Genomic DNA, 25,523 nt, shown 5'->3' with positions numbered 1-25,523 from the left:
TGAGTGGTGAGCTGTATTAAGAATGATGTATGGCGATAGGATGCTGTGTTACATTGAGATTAAACCAAATACAGAGAGGGATAGAGGGGGGAAAAAAGAAAAGGGCATGTTTTCCCATGTTTTCCCAGTGTATCCCTCTCCTTCCTCCCTAAACATCTGAAGAGCTGACTGTCAATTCCCAGAGTCCCTTTAAAGGAACAAAGATGTCCTTCTTTCCACCAAGAAGATTGTGCAAGACTGAGAAAAACAGTAGTTAGATAAGATAGAAATTTTAAAGGCTGTCAGCCAAACTTCCTCTTGTTCATTCCTGTTAAAATCATATTACAGACATCAAAATATTCAAACTGCAACTTTCCTTTTGCTATTTATTTGCATTTAATACTTGATGGGCAATTTGTTAACAACATTCATTATCTTTACAAGTCAAAATACATTGCAAAGTGCAATACACATCCATAAACAGTACATACAAGTAAATGATGAAAATTACTCTAGAAATGAAGCATTCTTTGGTTAAATAAGAACAACAGTTAAAACTAGCTGTGCTTAATACTGTACATGCATTACCTTGGTACAAATTAGTAAAGGATAGTAACATTGTTCATCAGAAGTCAAAATTCATAACTTCATTTTCTTTTTTCCAGCTAACATACAGTCATAAATAAATGCATCTCTGGACTATTCCAGAGCCACAAGTGAAGATTTAACTAAAGAAAGATTGCACAGCAAGGCTTTTCTGAAATGAGAATATTTGATTGATATTAAGCTGTAAAATAATTAAACTAAAATGTGATTCTTACTGAAGTACAGAATACATGAAAATAAATTGGATGTCGGTAAGTTGCAACGCTTTATAGATACTGTACTGACGATCAAATCCTTAAGATCAGAATGAAATAAAAGGGAGTTTTACTATTGATTTCCATAGGCGCAAGATCAGACCCCATGGGTTATAACCAATAGCCTGAGGGAAATTTGAATCTATTATAGAATCTTTACAATAATCTTTGGGTTAAAAGTTTAATAAACTCTATTCACTTAACTCATATCACATGATGATTGATATAAGTTGAAGAATTTGGGAATTTAAATTTTTTTTAGATAGTTTGTAGCTAATTATTTAAGGCCCAATTACACAAACAACCTCCACCCCACCATTCCCAAACCCCTTTATTCAGAGAAGTCACTTCAAGGCTACTTGGGCAGGTTTGTGATGGGCTTTTATAGCCTTTCAGGGCTTCTGTGGTGTGGAAGCAAGACTTTTGGTTAAGATGACATATCTGTTTAAGAAGCCTCCTTTGCCATCTTGACAAGAACCTAAAATTTGTTGGTAAAACTCCTTAGTCCTTCAAAGACTGGAGTATTAATTGACAGGAGAGAGAAGAAGTGTGGACTTAGTAAGATATTCTAGGTCAGGTGGGGTAGAACAACATTAGTGGTATATTGTAAAGTAAGCAGAGGCTAAGAACCGATAAAGCAGCCCCACTTGGCCCTGCAGGAAAAAATTGCCAGTCCAACATGTGCTTTGCAGTGAAGTTTTGACTTTCCTCATAGGGAGAATGGAAATTTTTTGCTTGGTCTTTGAACTGAAAATGCTACTAATTATTCCAGGCTTCCCGGTACAAAGACAATGTCAGGGAGACTCCCTTTTAAATCTACCTAGGGAACAGGATTAAAAGGCTGGCTCCACCACTGGGGGGAATCAGGGACTGGCTATGAAAGGCTGTCTCAGGAATGAATTAATGAAACTGAGGGGAGAGACAGGATGTGACCTTAGGCCAGCAAGTAACTTAATATTTCTCCTGTCTCATAATCTAAGACAGGTTTAGTAGAGACTACATTTTTAAAAAAGAATGTTGATAAATGTATTGGGATTATCCTGTGGTGGGTCTGATTTCTTGTTTGACCCTTTAACATGTTTAATCATCCTTGTGCTGGTAAAAGATACTGTGTACTGAATTTATTTTGTTTGAGCTGCTTGTACTTTGCCAATGCAATAGCCAGCAAGGTCCACCACTCCTTCTCCTCAATTTCCAAACAAAATATTTAACTGGATAATTTGGAAAAGGGTGTGACTGACTAAAACATAAATTCCAAAATGAGGATCTCTACATTAAAAGTATTAAACACAAACTTAAAACATCTTTTTATATATGCAGCTAGGGATATTTGTTTAGAACACCAACAAAACAAGATAGCAAGTAGCAATAATATTTCCACAGTATTCAGCAGTCATTTATTTTTTGTGTGGGTAATTAGATTTTCTGTCAATCAGAATGCCACATTTAGCATATATTGTAAGTGTCACATGAGTGAGTGGATGGCACTAAAAATCAAAACAGGCAGATCCAAAAAATTTTTAAGTAGCATTCAGGAAGGTATCAATCCTATCTGAAATGCCAAGATTATGTATTCCAGTGTAGGATTTACCATCCACATATCATTTTTAATATAAAGATCCATATTAGTTTATTAGCATTTGATCCACATAAAAAAGATGGGGCCATTTTGAATGCTTTCGAAAAAAAGTCACTGTAAAATACCCGTCCAACAACATGGTGTTGGAAAAAGTTTTTGGAAAGCAAATATGAAAACTGTGAAGATTTATATTTCAAACCCAATCACTCTTTACTTGGAACTGCTTTGAAATACTCTTCCACTGCAATGGTGGAAACTCCTCCATACCAGTTCTGAAGCCAGATGTGCTCAATGTTCATTTTCATAAAGAACCATTCGTAGTTACGAGGCCACTTCCTCATAACTGGGTGCCTGAAAAGACAAAGAATTCCAAAAAGGTTTGCCAAAATGCATATCTAGTGGATTTCTTTCTTCAATGCAGTAGTTGCTAACCTTCGGCAACTAGAAGAGTTTACCTGAATAAAACCTGGGCTGTACCAGGCAGCATCATTGACCTATGCTCACTTTCACTTGCAATGAACCTTGCTCCAAACCTACATGAGGCAGCAAATAAAAGTGCAGCAAGGTTACCTGAGAGGCCCATCATTAAAAGGCAGATTTTGCCCAGCCCTTAAACAGGTGGAAAGTGCTGGCAGAGGGCACAAGGGCCTGCATCCACAAAGGGACTTGGGTGTTGCAATGTGGAGCATTGCATTGACTCACTTTTATGCGCCTAGAGAATCATTGGAACAACAATGGGATCCACAAAGCTTGGGTTAGGTGCCTAGGCTAATTATACAACAAATGGGGAGAAAAAGATGCCTAAGAATGCAATCCACAAAAGCAGCAGTCTAGGCAGGGAGTTGCCTAAATTAGCCAATGGGAGATGCTGATGAAAGGGATGTGTCCCAAGTGCTGCCCCGCTCACAGTTCATCACCTGCCTATTTCTGCTTCTAGGCCACAGCTTGGAACCCTTTCCTAGAGTCAGGCAGCTAAACCACTTCGTGTGAGAATGAGTTAGGCAGGCACCTGATTCCACATACAATGGGAGAAGATGGAAAGTGTAGTGCTGCCTACCTTATAACTTCTAGCTCAGGGGTGGACAAACTTGTTGGCCTGAGGGCCACATCAGGGAATATAAATTATATGGCGGGCCATGAATGCTCACAAAATTGGAGTTGGGGAGCGGGAGGGGGTGAGGGCTCTGGTTGGGGGTGTGGGCTCGGGGGTGGGGCTGGGGATGAGGAGTTTGGGGTGTATGAGGGGGCTCTGGGCTGGGACTGAGGTGTTCGGAGGGTGGGATGGGGATCAGGGCTGGGGTAGGGGTGTGGGTTCTGGCTGGGAGTGAGGGCTCTGGGGTGGGGTTGGGAATGAGAGGCTTAGGGTGCAGGAGGGTGCTCTGGGCTGGGATCAAGGGGTTTGGAGAGTGGGAGAGGGATCAGGGTTGGGGTAGGGGGTTGGTGCGTGGGGAGAGGCTCGGGGTGCAGGCTCTGAGCAATGCTTACCTCAAGCGGCTCCTGGAAGCAGTGGCATGGCCATTCTCTGGCTCCTACACAGAGGCGTGGCCAGGCGGCTCTGCATGCTACCCCATCCACAGGCACCGCCCCTGCAGCTCCCATTGGAACACTTAGGAGCCAGAGTCGGGCCATGCCATGGCTTCCGGGAGCAGTGTGGAGCAGCCCCCAACCCAGTGCCCCAGCTGGAGCGCCAGAGTGGGGCCGAGCCATGTGATGTGGCTCCCGACCCAGTGCCCCGGCCGGATTGCTGCAGCGGCCCCTGACTCAGCACCCTGGCTGGAGCGGGGCTGAGCTGCGTGGTGCGGCCCCCGACCCAGTACCCCAGCTGGAGCGCTGGAGTAGGGCAAGTCCCAGACCCTGCTCCCTAGCAGGAGCTCACGGTTTAAAATGGTCCGCTGCCCGTAGTTTGCCCACCCCTGTTCTAGCTCATTGGTTAAAACACTCACCTGGGATATGGAAGGCTTGGGTTCAGTTCACTCCTCTGTCTGATGGAGAGGAAAAGATTTGAACAGAGATCTCCCACCTCTCAGGAGAATGCCCTAACCACTGGGCTAAAAGTTGCAAGGTGGTGGTGGCACCATCACCTCCCTTCAAGATTTTGAAGGGGACTGATCCAGTAGGTGACCGATGAGTATGCCTACCAGATTGGGCCCTGCAGGCAAGATTGATGTTCACTGCCTATTTTCCCTTGGTTGGTGGATTGCACTGGGGCGTAGATGAAATGTAGGTGTACAGATGCCTAGAGTAAGGCAGCAGTGTGCATGCTCAGAGGCAGAAAATTAGGCACCTAAATAACTTTTACAGTAGAAACTTTATGCCACCAGTGAATTTAGGTGCCTACAGTGTTAGGCGGAAGCTGAGCGGGGGTTTTGTGGATCACAGTGGAGCCTAAAACTGGGACTTGGGCACCTAAATCTGGGGTTCAGGCACCTAAGCGGATCTGAGCCAAGGTGCCTTCATCCCCTTGCTTGACTCACTTAAAGGCCTGGAAAAATTGCAGTCCTTTGCTTTGGGGGAACATCAGGATTACTGCTTTCCTAGTCCTGTGAGAGTGCATGGCACCTCAAAGGGGGTGGGGGAAGAGATGAGCCATAATTCTGTCCCCCTAACCACTAACCGTCACACCTGGCTAGCTGCATGGAAGATGCTACTTACACAAAGGTGTGTAAGTAGCAAGTGTGGCGACACCTGGAAGCACCCTGAGACATTCAGGCTGCCTCCTGGATCTCCCTGTGAGGCAGTAGAGTTCATCACCTGCCCCTTTCTATGGACTGTGCCTAACTGACACAATCTTGTTTTGTGGAAGGGAGAAAGAACCAAAAGTGCTAGTCACAGAAACCTCAGATATGACTACACATGCTGGAGGTAAGGGAATGACCCTTAATACTTTTGTAAATCCTAGAATTATATACAGCAGGTTCTATCAAAATACATATTGATCTCTACTTATCTGGATGGCGTATCTGACTGTCCCAAGAGTACTAAGATAGTCCTAAAGGCCTGGATAATTTACCAAGCAGCACTGGATAAAATTTCACCTTACATGCTCTACAGCCTAGTAAGTAAAGAGCAGGCCTGTTACTCCTGGGATCCTCAATCCCAACTGCCCACCTCACTCACAATTTATTCATCTCAAAATTGTAGGTATTACTATATTACATAAAGATCACATACAGACCTAGAAAACATAGCTTGTTTGGCAAATTCCATTTCCTCTGGTGGTACCATGACCATCTGTCCTGTGAGAGTCAGTCTGGCACACCTTGGATCCTCAGGATCAATTATATTTTTTCTGCACACAGAGAAAAGTAATCATGTATAATAGATTGTTTTTTACAGCAGAGGTCTTTAAGAAGCTATTCATATTGGCTAAATATATAGCATGCTCTCGGGGAATATGAGCTTGTGCTCACATATTGAGCAGCTGTAATATTCTAAGCCCAGGGCTTGCTTCTCCAAACCTTTACTCACATGAGTAATGATATTCCATGGGACTGTTCAGGTGGGTGAGGAGTACTCACATGAACAAGAATTACAGGATCAGGCCCAAAATTTGAAGCAAAACAGAGATTCATCTATTTTCTAACCATGCTTTTTAAAATAATTAATAAGTAGATGATGTCTTCTATCTATTCAAATTGTAATTGTTCTAATCTTTTATGTTATAAGCTGATTTTCTGTTGAACTTTTATGAATGTCATTCTGTAGCAACAAAAATTAGGATTGGCCATCCATGCACAGAACCAGACTTAGAATTTTTGTGTAGATCTGCAAAACAATTTTAAGGTGCCCCACCCAAGCACCTCAAAAACATCACTGATTCTTGTCCACCCTTATCACACCACTATACACAGGATTTTGAGGAGGGTTAGTGAAATGGTTAGCATACACCCAAAACCTAAACGATTACAAAAATGAATGTGTATGTAACTTTAGTCCTCTTCCTTGTAGCCTTCTGCTGTAGACCCACCTGCTTGCTCATTTCTACACTAGTGATTGGTCTACATCACTTTATGTTTTCAAGGCTAAAGAAGGACAAGGAAAAGAGCTAGAGTCTCACTATTTTTAAAAGGAGAACTCTGATTCTCTGTTACGTTTCTAGTTCATTCAAATTAGGGGGCTCTTGACTGTTCTCCAGCTCTGCCTGCACTGTAATGGCATTTAAAATAAATCACAAGTGTAGCTCTGGGACTGATTCTATGACTATAAGAACAGCCATACTGGATCAGACCAATGATCCACCTAGCCCAGTATCTTGTCTCTGACAGTGGCCAGTGCCAGATGCTTCAGATGGAATGAACAGAACAAGGCAATTTCAAGTGGTCCGTTCCCTGTCATCCAGTCGCAGATTCTAGCAGTTTGAAGTTTAGGGACACCCAGAGCATGGGGCTGCATCCCTGACCATCTTGGCTCTCTGTTACATTGATATAAATGAGGAGTAACTCCACTGCTAGCAAAATCACAATGAAACCATTGTGAGGGCCTAATTGCGTGAGAAGCTGAGTGTCCTCAACTTCCATTAGTTTCAACAGCAGTTGAAACTGCTCAGCACCTCACAGTGTTAGATGCTACACGATGGCTTAATTAGGTCCAGAGACTCACATTAAGAAACAAGCATTGCAATTGTTGTTCTCAAGTGTTTTAACATAAAGAAGGAAACTGCAGTAAATTAAGCCTGATCTGCATGCAGTTTTACTCATAGATCTTGACTTGAACTCGTTAGCCCGGCCCCTCACTGTAGATACAATTTGCCTATTACTTTTTTCCTTATAATTCTCAGTATGTTTCTGTTGCATGGACACATATGGGAGTGTTTCTGCAGCTAATTTAACACCTGCAAATTCCCCACAAATGGTAATAAAAACTCTGTCGCCTACTGGATAAAGTGTCTGCTTTTATACAGAAAATAGAATGGGCTGATACTCAGCTGTGCCCAATAAGCACTGGGCACAGCTGACAGCATGAGCGGCAAAGGTGCAATATGTGGTTCTCTTACCCACAGGATGGTTTTCTACCATCCCCAGCAGCTTAGAGCAGCCTCAGGGCTCCCAAGGAGCTGTTATGCTGACTGAGATCAATGTGTACTTTGGTCATGACTCCTCCCACCTTCTACATTCAGTGGGGGAAAGAGGGAGAGACCGGAGTCGGGGCTAGGATCCAGCTCAAATTTTTTATTTATCATTGGTTTATTTCAAAAAATGATGATCTAGAAATTTTCCAGCAACATATTTTAGTACAGACTAAGGAATTAGTGTTACTCTGAGCACCTGAAAATCTGCATTTCCCTGACTAGATTCTGATTTCAGTTATACCAGCGTAAGTCCATTGAAGTCAGTGGAGTTACTCCCAATTTACACTGCATAACTGAGATTAGTCTAGCCTCTGACTTTTTGTGTTTAACTTTAAGATTGCATTAGCATCATCTTTTTTATCTATTTAATTAGATTAGTTTTTAAAATAAGTGAAAGGAATTTTTAACAAGCAAAATATGTACCTGTAGAAATTCAGTTCAATTAATAAGCCTGTTTCCACCTGCATGCAACTGACTATTTCTTCATTACATGCCCATCAGGTATTTGAAAATGGAGTAAAACAATTGAACAGTGGATAAAAGCAAATTAGTTTGCAAGTGCATTTGTTTGGTATATCTTAGTTATTTGTTGCAAGTTACTTACAGGAAAAAGGAAATATAAAATGACATTCTTTCTGGTTGGAAGGTTAAGTTTCATGGGACGTATGGCGGTGGGAGATTTGATTTGACTATGTGCGTTATAATCAGGAGCTATCAGAGAGCATGTTAGATCCCTCCTCCTAACTCTTTTAGAATAAAAGAGAAATGTGTACACAAAAAGATCAAATAATTATATCTGTTAATTTTCAGTACTGGCCTACACCAAGAGATACGTACCTCAATATCTAGAATGTTTGAGCATGTTCTTTCTCCTTGGCCTTTTCTTTTGTTTGCAGATTTCACTATGTTTTTGTCTCACTGGTTGGGGTGTTTCGCTTATTTGCACATGTGATTAAAAGACTATTAGTCTTTGGAACAGTTTGTTCAAACTGTAGTTTGTATATTTAAATATTCAGTTTAGGGTTTTGCTGTTTGTTTTGCTGGCAAATCAGCAAGCAAATTTTGTGTGAAGATTAAATCGGACAAAATACTAGAAAAGCTGAACAAGGACAGTGACACATCTGAACTTGGTACACTATGTTGTTATATTGTTGGCATGGCTTTTATCACTGGCTTTTATCATACTTTTCCGTTCCATAACAGTTAACTTTGTATCCTAGTCTTACATTGACATTGGTATTTTATCTAACAAAAGGCTTAATGTTCTGAAAGAACTCCACTTTTGCATTTTCTTTGGTATAGTATTCCCCTCACAATGTGCTTTTTTTCTTTCTAAACCCATGTACAAGCACTAAAGTTGTAGTAGTACAGTTCCGTCTGTTTTCAGTGTCTTATTGGCACAGCTGATGTAAATTTGGGACTTGCTGCCCAGAAATAGAGGGATATAGGAAGTGAACCAGCGGCCTCTCTTCATTAATAAACTCCTTGTGCATGTCAGTGGATATCATAGAATAACAGAGTTGGAAGGGATCTCAGGAGGTCATCTAGTCCAACCCCCTGCTCAAAGCAGGACCAAACCCCAATTTTTGCCCCAGATCCTAAATGGCCCCCTCAAGTATTGAACTCACAACCCTGGGTTTAGCAGGCCAATGTTCAAACCACTGAGCTATCCTTCCCCCTTATACATAGATATACATTTAGTAATGATTTCTTGCCTTCTATATAAAAACATTCACATTCAGTCCTCACTCCTCAGGTACATCTTAGCTTTGTGTGACACAAAACTGAGTGGGAAGATGAAAGTAGGTCTATTTTTGTGACAGAGAGGGCCATTGGTGATTCGCTGCTTTATTTCAGTAACTCATCAGGCCTGACATACTCACTACACCTAACACACCGTTTTCATGATATATACTCAAAAGGTGACATATAATATCTAACTGAAAACTAATAACTCACTGATCCTTAAAATTCTAACATGAGGTATTTATGAGATCTGTACGAAGAGTTATAAATATGCACCAGAATTATGGTCTTAAAATGTGCTTGGCAAGCAATGCATAAGCCCAGATTGCCCTAGAGAAAGGAATGTGTATTTGCTTGTCTGACCAGCCTGGTCATCAGGCAGAGACAAAGAAGGTACATTTACATAAAAGGTAAACAAAGCCATCAAACTAGCGAGTGGGGGAGATAGCCTCTTAACTGTAAACAGTGGCAGTCTGAACCTCAACTGATGAGCAATTGCATCAACTGATTGTATACAATATTACTGTATAAAAGCATATCGAGTAAGGTCTTTAATGAAAGCCTGTGACACACTGGTGATTAATATAACTGTGAAATGTAGGCATTAATACAATATGAGGAATTATGGATACACATTGACATGCTTTACAGCAGCAGTTCTCAACCAGGGATCCGGAGCCCCCTGAGGGGTGGGGGGGCACAAGCAGGTTTCAGGGGGGCCATCAAGCATGGCTGGCATTAGACTCACTGGGGCCCAGGGCAGAAAGCTGAAGCCCTGTTGCCCAGGGCTGAACCCTGGGACCCTGAGCCCCACCACCAAGGGTTGAAGCCAAACCCTGCGTAACTTAGCTTTGTGGGGCCCGCTGTAGCATGGGGCTCCAGGCAGTTGCCCTGCACACTACCCCCTAATGCTTACCCTGGCTTTCATATGCATTAAAACAGTTGTTGTGGCACAGCTGGGCCTTGGAGTTTTTATAACATGTTGGGGGAGCCTCAGAAAGAAAAAAGTTAAGAACCCCTGCTTTACAGTCTGTGACCAGACACAGTGAGAAACAGATTTTCTCCCAGAGAGGAGGGAAGGCAGCTATCTACCTATCTCCAATGTAAATGAAGTAGTGTCAAATCAAAACAGTGGAAGCCCTACTTACATATGAATAAACAGGAGGATGGAGACTGTACCCCCAGGAAGCCTCCCTGCCTCTTGAAGCAAGTTCAGTGAACTTTGGGAAGACAGCCTGGCATCTACACTCCAGCAAGGGAGAGAAGCTTTCTCCAAGCTTACTTTTCAAAGAATACAATTCAAACGTTTACTGGACTATAAAAAGAAAGGGAGAGAACCTCATAGTTATCTATCACTGGGGGGTGGGGGGAGATTAAAAGGGTCAGAGCTCTTCAAATCACTGAACATTGGATCATTCAACCAAGGGGTTGAAGTCTCTCAGAACTGAATATGGGTGAGAAACCTGCTTAGGCAAAGATTGTAACTTGCTGAAATTAAGTTTTAGTCTTAGAGGTGTATTTTTACTTTTGTTGGTTTGTAACCATTTCTGTTTTTATTCCTTGTACTTGATATATCATAAACCTATGACTTTTTCTTTGATAAACTTGTTTTTCTTTTGCTATAAACCAATTCAGTGCTGTGATTGAAATAAGAGTGTTTGTCAACCCCCCGTTAAATTAATTAATTGCAGTGTATTTTCTCTTTAAAGGAGCAACAAGCTTAGTAACTTCTGTGAGTATTCAGTAAGAAGGCTGGACGCTGCAGGGAGACGTTTCTGGGGAACTCAGGAGTAAGGGCTCGGAGTTTGTTACCTGGGAGGCAAGGCTGGGATGGTTAGAGTCCTGAAGAGTTTGCTGGGCAGGCAGACAAAATAGTGTGTCAGGGAGTTGTCAATCTTAACAGCAAAATTCTCACTTGCTGAGGCTGAGAGGGGTTACACAGTATCTCACAAGTCTGGGAACTTCAGCAGATTGTCACATTGTCAGGCAATTTTGGGGAAGTTTGGGACTGAGGGGGTTTTTCAGTCATACTCCAAAATAACTGGGCAGTTGAAGCCAAGCTGCGACCTAGAGGCTTGAATGTGGGCTCTTGGTGTCAGGCCTGTGAGCCACAGGAGCACAGCATTGAAGGCATCCAGAGTTGCAGGGCAGGCAGTGACACAATCCCTTAATGGTTTGGGTTGAATCCCGAAGCATTATTAGATCATATTTGGGAAAGGAGACAAAGGAATCAAGATGGATACCATTTACATAAAAAGATACACACCTTGCTAAAGAGATTAAACAAAACCAGACTTAATGGGAATCAGACAAAGCTTATGCATTTTATTAGAGCTACATTAGTGCTCATGTGCACATTGTTTTAGAGAGGTTATCTCAATTATTCATCAGATCTGAGGAGAGGAAAGAATTGATTTATCCACTTTTTCTGCTCCTGGGGGCGCAAACTATGCATTGAACACTTGATTCTGGTCAGCCAGTTGTTTATGTTAAGCATGTGTGATCAGTCCTGGAGAGAGCTGCATACAAAAGCATTCACTTCATTCCAGTCCTACAGAAAGGAACCATACTGTCTGCTTTAAGCACTAAAAGAAGCTGTCACTTTTGATCATTTTATGGCAAAAACCATACACTGATGAAATACCTTGAGGAATTACACAATGCTCTGAGGTGTACACCAACAAATATTTTCATTTTCCACCCATTTCACTCCATTCTATTTCCACCTATGTTGGGTCATGGTTCAAAAATGACTCAGAGTAAAGAGTGGCACCTACTTATTAAAATATTTACTTGCACAAGAGTACACCCAACACTAGTCCCTGCAGTCATTTCCTGAGTTTTCATTGGAGAATTCCCATCCAAAAATTAGCCAGGTCCAGATCTGACAAAACTATAACTCAGAGTGGTAGGGCTACATTAACATCCAACAAAACAGAGCTTTTTTTAGGGGTAAATTCCAAAGTTGAGGACCCTGCCTCCACTGATAATGTTCTGTCTCTTGCTCCCACAAATGCAAATCTAGGGACTGTTTGAGATTCCTTTTAGCATCATTAGTCACTTCCACTTGGCTCCAACAGCCCAACATTGAGGTGAGGATCACAGGGTTAATTACTACATTGGAAATATATTCTACACCATAGGATTTTATTTTCTAAAGTCTACAGAAGGAAACGTTATGCCATCAGATAATTATCATGGTTGTGTATTAAAACACACAGCACTTTGATTTTATATTTAGAAAAGCACAAGTTATGTTCCTGATATATGCCATCATAATTCAACACTGAAGGATCTGAAATAGAAAGTATGTATTAGCATTACTAATCTGTGTGGTTTGAACATCGGACAAAATCTCTATTGAAAGCAAAATTCATAATCTGAAAAGCCGCTGCTGGCTGTCAGCTTGATACTGCAGGGTACTATTGCCCTGCCTTCCCCCTGATTTGGACAAAAAAGAATGTTCTTTCTCGTTCTATCTTCAAAGCCTTCAAAGAGAGTTAAAAAGGCATCTTTATTTGTGGATGTAGAGTCTTCCATTTTAAATCAAAAGAAAGACCTGAGGTTAAAGAAAAGAATGAAAAAATGGCTTTTTTGTATAGAATTGATTTCTGTGTTTGGTCACATGCCCATTCTAGTTTGGTTTAGATCACCCCACAGTTCCTAGAAGAACTTCCTTCCTAGACTGTTTTTCTTTCAGGTTAAGTGCTCTTGGTATGCTTGGCTGTCTTTGTTCATATAAATAGCAAATTTCTGTGGCTGAACTACTAATTGTGGTATGTAACCCATCACTTAAATCAGCCTCTGTACCAGATGACGGGAGGATAGCTTATGTAATGCCAATTTTTTAAAAAACTCCAGAGGCGATCCTGGCAATTATAGTTCGGGAAGCCTAACTTCAGTACCAGGCAAATTGGCTGAAACTATAGTAAAGAACAGAATTATCAGACACATAGATGAACACACCATGTTGAAGAAGAGTCAACATGGCTTTTGTAAAGGGAAATTATACCTCACCAGTAATTCTTTGAGGGTGTTAACAAACATGTGGACAGGGGTGATAGTGTACTTGAATTTTCAGAAAAGCTTTGACAAGGTCCCTCACCAAAGACTCTTAAACAAAGGAAGCAGTCATGGGATAAGATAAAACGTCCTTTCATTGATCAGTTACTGGTTAAAAGATAGATAGATAGATAGATAGATAAATTAAATAAATAGGAATAAATGGTCAGTTTTCACAGTGGAAAGTGGTAAATAGTGGAGTCTCTAAGGATCTGTATTGTGACCAGTGCTGTTCACCATATTCATAAATTATCTGGAAAACAAGGTTAACAGTGAGGTTAACAGTGAACAAAGTTTTCAGACGATACAAAATTACTCAAGATAGTTAAGTCCACAGCTGACTGCGAAGAGTTACACAGAGATCTCACAAAACAGGGTGACTGGTCAAGAAAATGGCAGATGAAATTCAATGTTGATAAATGCAAAGTAATGCACATTGGAAAACAATCCCAACTATACATACAAAATGATGGGGCCTAAATTAGCCGTTCCCACTCAAGAAAGAAATCTTGGAGTCATTGTGGATATTTCTCTGAAAACATCCACTCAATGTGCAGTGGCAGTCAAAAAAGCTAACAGAATGTTAGGAACTATTAGGAAAGGGATCGATAACAAGACAGAAAATATCATGTCACTATATAAATCTACGGAACTCCTACACCTTGAATACTGTGTGCAGTTCTGATTTCCCCGTCTCAAAAAAGATATACTAGAATTAGAAAAAGTACAGAGAAGGGCAACAAAAATTATTAGGGTGTAGAACAGCTTCCATATAAGGAAAGATTAGAAAGACTGGAAGTGTTTATTTTAGAAAAGAGATGACTAAAGGGGAATATGATAGGGGTCTGTAAGACCATGAATGGTGCAGAGGAAGTGAATAGGGAAGTATTATTTTCCCCTTCACATAGCACAGAACTAGGGGTCATCCAATGAAATTAATAGGCACCAGATTTAAAACAAACATAAGGAAGTACTTCTTCACACACTGCACAGTCAACCTGTGGAACTCATTGCCAGGGGATGTTGTGAAGGCCAAAACTATAACTGGGTTCAAAAAGAATTAGATAAGTTAATGGAGGATAGGTCCATCAATGGCTATTAAGAAAGGTGGTCAAGAACACAATCCCATGCTCTGGATGTCCCTAAACCTCCGACTGCCAGAAGCTGACAGGGGATGGATCACGCAATAATTGCCGGGTTCTGTTCATTCCCTCTGAAGTGTCTGGCACCAGCCACTGCCAGAAGATAGGATACTAAGCTAGACGGATCATTAGTTTGACTCAGTGTGGTCATTCTTATGGTCTTATGAATTACATGATTAAGCAGTGAATGTTGTGTGGCACAGCCATAGCCAATTTTATGGTAACAGTCAGCCCCCTGAAAAGAGGATCACAACATTAGGTAGTTTCAGTAAACACAGAGAAAGAAACAGACCTTGGTGTACGAGGCTGGAATTTTCTACAGTTGGTTATTTAAGTGTAAAGAAAAAAAGAAAACAATAATTTAGAGCTATATTGTGTGTGCTGCATGGTGATGATAATAGGTTTCATATTTAACTTTCTAATTTAGTAGTTATGTGTTTGCTGGATGGATCTTTAAATCTGGATTTTGGAGTAACAGTTACTGAAGTGTTTATCCTGAATGTGACTAAAGAGGGACAACATAAATACTAGAGAGACAAAGATGTTCCTGTGTCAGAAAATTGGGATCTGAATCTAAACTTCTGCAAAGTTCAGGGGTGTTTGGATTCAGGGTTTCTGTGCAGGCCCATCTCTAGCAAACACATTTGCCTTTCACTTAGCTTTTATAGTTTTTCTTACTGTATTTACTAACTGTCAGATATTTAGATTGAAATCAGGGTTTGCCTGAAGGTGTAATGCTGAATTTGTGGCATTCCATTCCTTTTCATGTTAACAGACTGTGACCTAACAAATACAGGATTATGTGGATCAAACAGGCGGCTTGTTCAAAACACCAGCATCTGACCTAATCGTAAAAGGAAAACAAAAAACATGACTAACCTAGAAAACTGCTTTTTGTCAGAATGTTCTTTTCGTTTTTTTTTCCAGTGTGGAAGTCAGTCTATGATAGGAAGTTCTGTAACTACTACTACTTTAGGAGGTCAGTATTTGGCCCTGCTCCTGGACACACCTTTGCATGTGCTTAACTTGACTTCTGTGGGACTAGTCACATGCTTAGGTGTTTGCAGAATCAGGGCAATAGTGAGGCCTGGTACTTTGCTAAGTAAGAGAAATGCTCTAAGCAGCTCGTGTGTCAGTCTTAATTTAAAACAATGGTATTTTGGGTTTGTTTTTTGCCTCTTAATCTAAGGCCCAATCCTGCTCTCACTGTATGCTGTGGGAACAGGATTGGGCCCTTTCTCCTTTTCTGGAGAGTGAACTATTATATACCAATTTATTCCAGGAATGGCTTTTTGCCACTTAATTTTTCTTCCCTCTTTTTCCCACTTACAGCCCCCCTTCAGAATAACACCTACCCTTCAACTAGTATCCTCTGAAGATACTCGTTAATACTATTCCATGGACAGGCCATCAGGGAGTGCTCTAAAAGCAATGCCCCCTGTATCCTTCTGGGAAGTGGAAATCTTTTGATCAGTGATGAGGAATCTAGATTATAATCACAATATCATAATGTACTGCTATTAGCCCCTACTAGGATGGTGCCATTTCCCTCATTCTTGCATGACCAGAAGTTTTGTTTCTGTTATTAGTTTAAGTTTGGGTTTTTCAAATTCTCTTTCCAGCTGAATAGATGTAAGACTGTGAAATCAATAAATTGGATACCAGTCTGACATGTGAATACACATCACCTGATACTTGTTAGTTATAAAAAGTCTATTAAAATGCCAGTTGTGTATTGTTTCTAAACCAGAGATTTATTTTGTGTAGAATAACTCAGAAGTATTCCTTAGCAGGGTGCCAACTGTTCCTAAAAAACAACAAGGAGTCACCGGACTCCTTGTTGTTTTTGTGGCTACAGACTAACACAGCTACCCACTGATACTTAACTGTCCTTAAGAATTTTGATTGCTTTCAAGTTTTCTTTAGCTTTTATAACTTGGGGTATGTATATACTCTAATAGAATTCTGCATGCAGACAAGATACAGGACCAAATTCATTGCTTGCATACAACCTTTCTCGTGGAATCCACTATTGTTTAGCTATTTTGTATAATTGTTCTTCAGTTATAAAGTGAATGATACCCTTGATAGAGACAATTTCTGTGCAAAATACCGTATATTAAAACCTCATACAATGGAACTTTCTTATGCAAGAAATAGCTATTCGTCTCACTATTTCGCTAGCAGTGGAGAGAAACACTGAGCTGACAGACATCGTAGGCTATGTTGGGCTAGTAGATCTTGCCTCTGAGATGAAGAATGGGTAGCAGGGAAGAAAACTCCCTGCATATAAAACAATCCACCCATTTAAAACCTTGCACTGAGAAATGTAGGCCCTAACCTTCTGATGATACTAACTTTGGGGATAGTGCTGGGTGCTTTGAGGTCATTGATACCCTTCTGCTGCACTCACGAAAGCTCATGCTCAAATAAACTGGTTAGTCTCTAAGGTGCCACAAGTACTCCTTTTCTTTTTACGAATACAGACTAACACGGCTGTTACTCTGAAACCTGCACTGATACTGTTCTGCTGTTTACCCAGCACTGTCCTTATATCTCCTACATACACACAGCAGAAGTGCTTGGAATGCCAGTTCAGGAGGGCCTATGGTAGGCGAGTGTCACCAACAGCACTGTCAATACTAGAGTTAGTATTGGAGGACACAGAAAAGCACATTGCACAGACAGCAAGGAAGGCCCCAGGTATCCTGTGATTCTTGGTTGTGGAATTGGCCCCTGAAGCTACCCCCAGAGGCAGGTCTGTGCAGCAGTATCCAAACTATTACTTATTTTAATGTCTAGCTCTTAAGGATGTGGAGAAAACTTTAGAAATGTGAACTGAATGTAAACTAATGCAACGATATCTTCATGCACTTGAAGAAAGCCCTAAGCAACAGCTTCCATAGACGTGTACAGTCTTGGTCATCTCAATTGGGGAATGACTTTGAAACCTAACAAAAACCATTTAAATACCAGCAATTGATAACTTTTTCACTGCCAGTCAGGTTACACAAACATCTATGTACTTATCACTCAGGGGATGCAGTTGCAGATATGGAGGTGGAGGTGACAGTTGGCGCCTATCAAGGGTTGCTTTTCTAGCCCAAAAGTTAAAATCACCTTTGACCCTGCTCACAGAGGGAAGGGAAAGGAAAGAGTTATCATCTCCCACTGCCCAAATTCCCAACCGCTTCCTAGGTGCAAAAGCCCGTAGAAATCTTTTCACGCATTCCTAGGACCAAAAACCCCAGTGGTGACTCATCAGCTTCCAAACTTTCCATTTCATCTCACAATTTGCCAGTGCAGTTTTGCGTTGTTAATACTAAATCTGTGCAAATGGGTAACTTCAGAAATAATGTAAAATAAACTGAACGTAATATCCATATAAATAATGCAAGGAATGTCATCATGATTCGAATATTTATGTTCAAATTGAATGCAATAGCAACATCTACATTTTAATTTACTTGCAGCTGACACCAAACTTTAAGTTTCCCACAGAATTTAGCACCAAAGTGCTACAGACACCAGCTGCAGAATTTCAATTCTGCTGGCTGAAAAATATACAGCGCCTTGGTAAGGGCTGTTCCTAGGGCAGTGCGGGGCCTGAGTCGGAAGTGACGGATTCGTCTTCCAGGACTGATCCCGCCGGCCAATTGCACCGGCCCACAGGGGCCCCCAAAGCGCGGGGCCCGGAGTGGTTGCCCCGATTCGCCCTACTCAAAGGATGGCTCTGGCCTTGGTCATAAGTGAGAGGAGCTTCTGGAGAATCAGCATTAAAAGGAAAATGGCAGAGGTGAGCTTTAGTACCTCAAATAACTAATAGTTATTAAATAAGTATATAATAAACGTGAAGTTTCAAAGGTTTTTCAATATTGCTATAAGCTGTCACTAGTCTTTCTGACTGCTGCCTATGGACTGATAAGTCCCAAGCAGGTGGTTAAGTCTGATGAGGTCAGCTAAACATAAAACCAAGATTTTCAAAAATGGTCACTCCAAGTTAGGGTCCTATGTCCATATTAGGCACCTAAATTGGTGGCCTGATTTTCTGAACTGCTGATCACCAGCAGCTCTCGTTGCCATCTGAAAATGAGGCCACTTATTTAAGTGTTATGACAAAGAAGGCTAACTTTAGTCATCAAGTTTTGAAACTCTTGGTGAAGATGTTCAGCTTATCATTTAAATGCATGAGAAGGTTGGGAGAGTGAAAATTATACAATTTGTTATTCCTTTGGAAAAGGTTTGATTCCGATACGTACCATTTTAAAATGATTAATTTTAAAAAAATTAATCAAATGTTTTAAAGAAAGGCTAGAACTATCCTTACAGTGACTTTACAATTCTCCTGACTTCCTTATGCTTTCAAAGGGTGAGCTACATTTTCTCTATCTTAACCTCCATCGGACCATCAAGATAGAATTTTCCTCTTTGACTATGAAGATGTTGTATTTACAACAATGAAACATTTTTAATAATGCTAGACCAATTCATACCCTCTGAAAGTAGCTGTAATGCCACTGAAATCAGTGGTGTTGCACACTGGTTCTATGTCTCTTACTCTCTGTAGTTAGATGTAGATATTAGAATACACCTCATATTTCAGCTTTCCTTTAAGAGATTGTGCTGAGGCATTTCTCCTATAATATAAAACAAACCTGTGGAGACGCTAGCTTTTGCTGGGGGCCAAAATAACTTCCATCCAGCCCCAGAAGTGGGACGCTGAAAGGGTGGCCTAAAACCACCATTGTTCCCCCTTCATGTCAGATGTAAGAATCAGGATCCACTGACTTCATTGGGCTTTGGATCAGACCTAAGTATCTAACATTAGAACACAAAAACAGAGGTACCCAAAACTGGAGGTCACTTTTTTAAATTTGTGGCCTAAAATATTGTCCAAAGCCAGAATGGGTGTTTGTCAAGGCAATGTCTGGAATCCAGGATTTCTTGGCTCCTGTTCCTATGCTTAGACCATGCCTCTGCCTGTATTGCTTCAGTTTAGCCAAAAGTATTTCAAATAATATTGTACTCACAACACAAATGTAAATGCTATCAGAAATCTATTTGTTTTCATTGACTGCTATCAGAAAGACAGACTGCTGGTACCTGCAGAAATCTCCTTCTGCCTCTGGCAATGTCAGAGAAGCCACAGAGTTCTTCATCAGATCTGTCACAGTGTTGTCCTTTGAAGTCACATAAAAGAAAGGTATTCCAGTGCTGTTATTGATGGGCCCATCACTGATTAGTAAACAATTCCCAAATGGTACACCTTGGATCTGAGAAAATCCAGACAATCAATGCTTTAAAACTTTGCATTTATACATTGTACACAAAGATGGGGACTTACCCAAGGTCAGTAGCAGAAACGGGAATAGAACCTGTTGTTCTGGCTCCCAGTTTCCATTCTCACCACTAGACCTCATTGTTTTCTAAATTAGATTTACTTATCATAGTGGTATGGTAACAAATCTCTCTTCCCTCCCCCACCCCACATGGTGATATGCAGAACTCCTTTTCTTTAAATTGCCAACCTTTTAAAAGAAACTAGCAAGTACAAAAACATGTCTGCATTAAAAAAACAATCATGAAAGCATCTGCCCCAGATGGCGCTGATATCTTTTTTCAGGAATCTAAAAGGATTCGTATTCCATTTCAGATTTTGATTCATTCTGATTTTGGCCCCCTCTGCACTGAGGTTTTAGCCTTGCTTTGAAATGTGGCCACATTGGCTGGCTAAACTATAGTAGAAACCATTTTAACTAGAACTATGATTAAAATTAAACTGAATTTAAACACAGTTACAGACAACTCAGCATGGATGGGGCCTATAGGCCATCTAATCCACAGTCAGTAGCAAAACTTCCATTGACATGCATGGGCACAGCAGCAGACCCTACTGTGCCAGTTTTTCAAAAGTTGGCTCTCCTTTCCCCTGACTTGCACTTGCACAGTGGATGTTCCATGTGCAAAAATCTGCCCCCACTTTTGGAAAGGAGACCCTGTGGTTGTAGCTCTATTGCCTAGGAATGACAAAGGATAATTTTCTCTATAACGTGATAATTGTATCATGTCTCTCATCCCCTCAGAAATCACAGTAGCGCATCGAGACCTTGTATTGGGTTTTGTTTTTTCGTTTTTTTAATATATCTTCAGGTATGTAATTCCAAATGGCCAATTAGATGTTAGATATTAAAAATAATAATCAATATATTGAGCTAATTCAGTATAACCAATGGGTTTTTGTAACAAAACTAAGTTAAACATGAATAGTTATGGAGAAAACCATGGGTGATACTAACCTGGATCACGTGCTTTCCATTTTTTGATGCTTATACACTTTTAATGTTTATATACAATCTATACTGCAGATGATAAGGGGTATTTTTTATGCAAACACATATCTAGGAAACCAACCAATCTTATTAAGAATTATAAAATAAAAAATAGAAGCTGTCAATAACATTAGAAATTTCAGTCACTTAAATTTGAGTCTTTCATACATGGTTAACTTTACAGTTCACATTCAAAAAGGAACTCTGAGTCTAGGCCACATAACTCAAAATTCACAGCAAAGACGACAGACCCATGAATTACATGTTTTATTATGAATCCATTTTTCGCTATTACTTATGTATTATAACTATGGACAGCAAACTGCACATATTTTATTAAGACTGTAATTCCATCAAAGGGTTCTGATGAGAGTATAAACCATAGCAGCTAAGATCATATGATTTAATAGCATATTTGGAATCCTGAGATGGAATTAGAGACTTCAAATGTACAACTGGGAATATTTTATTAATATTTTTTCTAGCTTCTGACGCTTTCCATTTCACAAACTGCCAGGCTGCTGCTTCTTTAATAAATCTTCCCAGAAGTTTTACTGGCTGCTAACTTTTACTTTCTTTTTTTTTTAATGTAACTAAAATAATTAATCCCTAATTTGTGGACATTTTAACAAGAGAATTAATGTTAAACTCACTTTTCCTGTGTGTCAGTATTATTGAAAGCTATGTATAGTTCAAAACCATCTTTTTTTAGAAGTATTTTACAGCTGGAAAAATAATGGCCCAAATTCTGCCCTGTAGGCCAGCTGCTCAGCTTCACACCGCTGACAAAATGGTCCTGAAGTGGGTACAGATGGTCAAGGTCAGATAACCCCCATCAGTGGTGTAGCTAGGAATCTGGGTGGGTTACGGACCGGCAATATTCCACCCACACATTCCCTTACAGACACGGCTTTGCTTTTGACTGGCTAAAGTCTTTTCAAAAATTGTCTATTTGCCCAATAGGATGCACTATTTAAAAAAATGCCAGTATACATTTACTTGAACTTTGCATTGAACTGCCCCAATATGGGCAGAGGCTCCCTGAGCTCCATGGAACCAGACCAACATGGGCAGAGGAAGCTGAGCTCTGTTCCTGGACCCCCACAGAGCTGGCCCGACCAGGGCAGAAGAAGTTGGGCTCTGGTCCCGGGGCCCCATGGAGCTGGCCTGACATGGGTAGAGGGAGCCATATTTGCATGGGCCCATATGCGCCTGCGGCCCACCTGTGGCTACGCCATTGACCCCCATACAGGCATATCTTCGAGGCTTAGCGCCAGTGCTGCAGTTTCCACCGCCACCCCTAGTGTAGAGAATATAGCGGAAGCAAAGGGGCGCAGCTGGCATACCCCTTATATCCTGCGGATCTCTGGCTACTGTATCAGCCCTTTGGGGTTGTTGACAGCCAGCATTAGTTATAGCAGTCTTTAGGCTGCTCTGTATTATGCTGGGGAACCAGCAGGACACACAGCCAGTTCAGGATTGGGGGAACATAAAGGCATCCTTCCATGAGCTGTGTAGTGTGGGCTCCGTGGCCTCAACAGAGGATCTAGCCCAATGTTTTTCTCTTCTTTTTCTGCATCTTGCCAGGAGGTGCTGTTCTTTAGCATCTCTCTTCTATTGTACTGTAAGCATGATTTCTATTCCTAGAAATCTTCTGCAGAGAAGCAAAGCTGTGAATATTGCTTAAATATGTGGCACCAGCACTGTATTTCTACAGGCTGATTAATATTACTGACAGCTTTTATTATCTGCATATTTTGTAGCTGACATCAGTACATGGTTGATTATAAGACAGTAAATATTGTTCTTCATAACAGTGCTGGGATGCTGTTATGTAGTTTTGCATTATAATAAATCGCTAATGCTAGTAAAGAATTTGTGTAATTTATATACTAAATGCTTTCTCAAAACAGATTATTTACTGCCTTCTACAGAACAGTAAAATACAAGCAAGCAATGTGCAAGCCCTCTCCCGCTGTTAGTGGGTAAATAAGTCCAGTAGTCAAAGAGAATTCTCAATGTCTAGCAGAGGATGTGACTTACGGTACCTTTTCCTGGGTGGACTCGGTAGCCAAGAAGCCCCAGCTGTTATAATGGGTCAGGAAACGGGCAGTTCTGATTGCCTGTTCCTGAGGAGTAATGCTGTCTGTCCCTTTGACACTCTCTCTCCTGTAGGAAAACATCCTAGAAGGAGAAGAGATTTGCTTGGATCTCCCAGCCACTGGCCTTGACCTCATTTCCCCATCTTCTTTGTAAACAGAGGCTGGGTAGCTCTGCTTCCAGATGCTAGTAGTGTCTTCCAGAAGCGCAGGGAGAGCCTCCTCGTTTGAGGAGCTGTCCAGTTCTTCCTCCACCTCATTGGTAACTGACCACGAAACCCAGTTGACTATCACATACCCCCAAGCAGGAGACAGCATCACACTGCACCACAGAACCCAGGAAAGCCAGGATATTGGTGTAGTCCTTTTCCTCAGCTGTATTTGACAGCAGCACACAGACATTTTGTAATAAACACTCCACGCTAAGATCCACACTGAACCTTGCAAAGCCTGAACCTTTGGAATGATAGCAGCACCCTCCTGTGGTGAAAGCTGGCTCAGAGATGGATTAGATTGAGTTTACACTCTCGCGAAAGCATCAACAGCCTGTATAATCTCCCTGCATAGAAACTCAACCCTGCCACCTGAAACAAAAGCTTAGGCAATATTGCTAAACAAAAGAATTTGGCTAGAAAAGAATTCAGCTGGAAAGTATGTATCAACAGAGCCTACTGAACATACAAGAAATGTATTATAATTGCCACAAAATAATTCTTCTCTGTCAAAAGTCTGGCAATGACAAGCTAAAGGATGCAGCCACTTCAGTCATGCAAATATACCTTTTCCATTTACTATCTTCTCTCCTTCCCCTTCACTGTACACTATACCCCCCCACCCCATGTTCTAAACTGATTTGTTGGATAGTTGCAAAAGAAATAATATTCTATAGGTTTAATCTAGACTACAGATTTAAAAACTAATTTAGTCCCATCGTGCAGTAGTGTTTGTCAGAACTCCACACACATTTTCTGCTAGTATAGATTAACTGAATAAGAAGATATTTTTATGACAAAAGGTAAAACATTATCTTTGGGATTATGGAATGTGATGAATGCATGAGGCCAAATTTTCCATTGATTTACATCCCAGGTAATCTCACTGATTTAGTGGAATTTAACAAGGTGTAGATCAGCGTAGAAATTGTCCTACCTTTTTAGATTTGTTTATGTATCCTTTGTTAATTGGTATGTTTACCAACTAAGACCCTGATCCTGCAAAGATTAAGCACATGCTTAACTTTATGCACTATGAGTAGTCCTATTAAGTACAGGCATAAATCTTTGAAGGATTGAAGCTCAACATTTGTAATTTTATTTTTTAAAGTAATTGTGTACTATCTGTTAGCATTATAGCACATTGGAAGTAGACTCTTTGCTAAGGAAATGAAATTTTACTATCTCTTACTAATGTGTTATTAACTTTTCATTATATTTGTGCAAATTATTAAAGGGGGCAAATTTAAGGTTGGGCAAGGAGGTGTAATTTTCATCAGAGACTTTTCCTTTCATTGGAGACTCAGATACATTTTATACGTCCTAGTCTCTTATAGTTCTGAAGAGTGGATGTCCCAGTTCAGATCTTAAGTAGGTCTCCTGTTCCATTACGTGATGAACTGCCTTGTGAGAATACGTGGCATTTCTAATCTCAAATATGAACTTTTATAAATAAAAGTGAACTGAAATCACTTGAACTATTAAGTATTTTTCACTTAAGTGATGTGGTGCTATTTATCACAGACTCACAGATCTGCAATATTTCATCTTCATATTTACAAGCACATCTGCAAAAGTGGTGCAAATAGGAGGTATTCTTAAACAATGGCACAAAGGCTTGCTTTTCTGACCCTCAATCCCCTTCTTTCCCCAACATATGTAAGATCTCCAAATTTTTAATCTATCCCCACAACAGAATGAACCCCGACTCTTTTTCTCTAGCAAATAACCCCAACCTGACCCTTTGTCAGGCTATCCGACTGTCCTCCTCACTTTTGAGTTCCCTCCCCATGGCTGGGCTGAGAACTACTTGGAGGCAGATGAAAGATAAGTGACGATTTCCAAAAGCAGAAAGAGGGAATATCAGGGGCGCTCCAATCTAGTAGCCTTCCCCTGCCTCCCAGTTTCTTGCAATAGTGAGTTACATTCTACATGGTGGGATCAACTTCCTGTACTAATGCTTCTTAAAATGATTTGAAAGAGCTAATTCCCAAATGTTGCCCTCATCACAGCTAGTCAGTCTCCTAAAGCAAATGCTGGTGATATAAATGTAGTATCCTGAAGAATACTACAAATTTTACACACATTTATTTCCAGTATTTCCCAATATTTTCTGTATAATTCTGCTTATGTGGTGGTCAGACAGCTAACTGAGACAATTCTGTGTTGGACATATGGGAAAATCAGTTACATATTATAGGGCCTATTCTGTCTTAATAACAAAGTATGGGAGATACTGACTCCACAGTCTTCTGCAGAAATGGGAAGTTCAGCAGGAGTTTTTCCAAAGATTCATGGCAACGCATATCCATGGATCTGAGATTAGAGCAGAGCTCTGTATAAATCGAGATACCTAGCATAATAGGATATGTCCAAGACAAAATGGCAGCCTGAACTCTGGTGTCCATATTGTAGACACAAAGGAGAATTTTGATGGGGTTAATAGT

At 40.7% G+C, this 25,523-nt stretch overlaps 1 protein-coding gene across 1 annotated transcript; it reads right to left on the bottom strand.

The window, feature by feature from the left end:
- Positions 1-211: 211 nt before the first annotated feature.
- CREG2 (cellular repressor of E1A stimulated genes 2) lies at positions 212-23,363 on the bottom strand. Its single transcript, XM_007068959.4, has 4 exons — positions 22,814-23,363; positions 19,540-19,709; positions 5,594-5,707; positions 212-2,769 (listed from the first exon to the last, which is right to left on the bottom strand). Exons 1-4 carry the CDS (start codon positions 23,264-23,266, stop codon positions 2,622-2,624), a joined length of 885 nt encoding a protein of 294 aa, XP_007069021.2. The 5' UTR covers positions 23,267-23,363; the 3' UTR covers positions 212-2,621.
- Positions 23,364-25,523: the final 2,160 nt, after the last annotated feature.

This window comes from Chelonia mydas, chromosome 1, assembly GCF_015237465.2.
Source record: "Chelonia mydas isolate rCheMyd1 chromosome 1, rCheMyd1.pri.v2, whole genome shotgun sequence".
In the NCBI taxonomy this organism is placed as follows: Eukaryota; Metazoa; Chordata; order Testudines; family Cheloniidae; genus Chelonia; species Chelonia mydas.
Note: the sequence above shows the minus strand (reverse complement) of the source record. Positions and strands in the feature narration are given on the sequence as shown.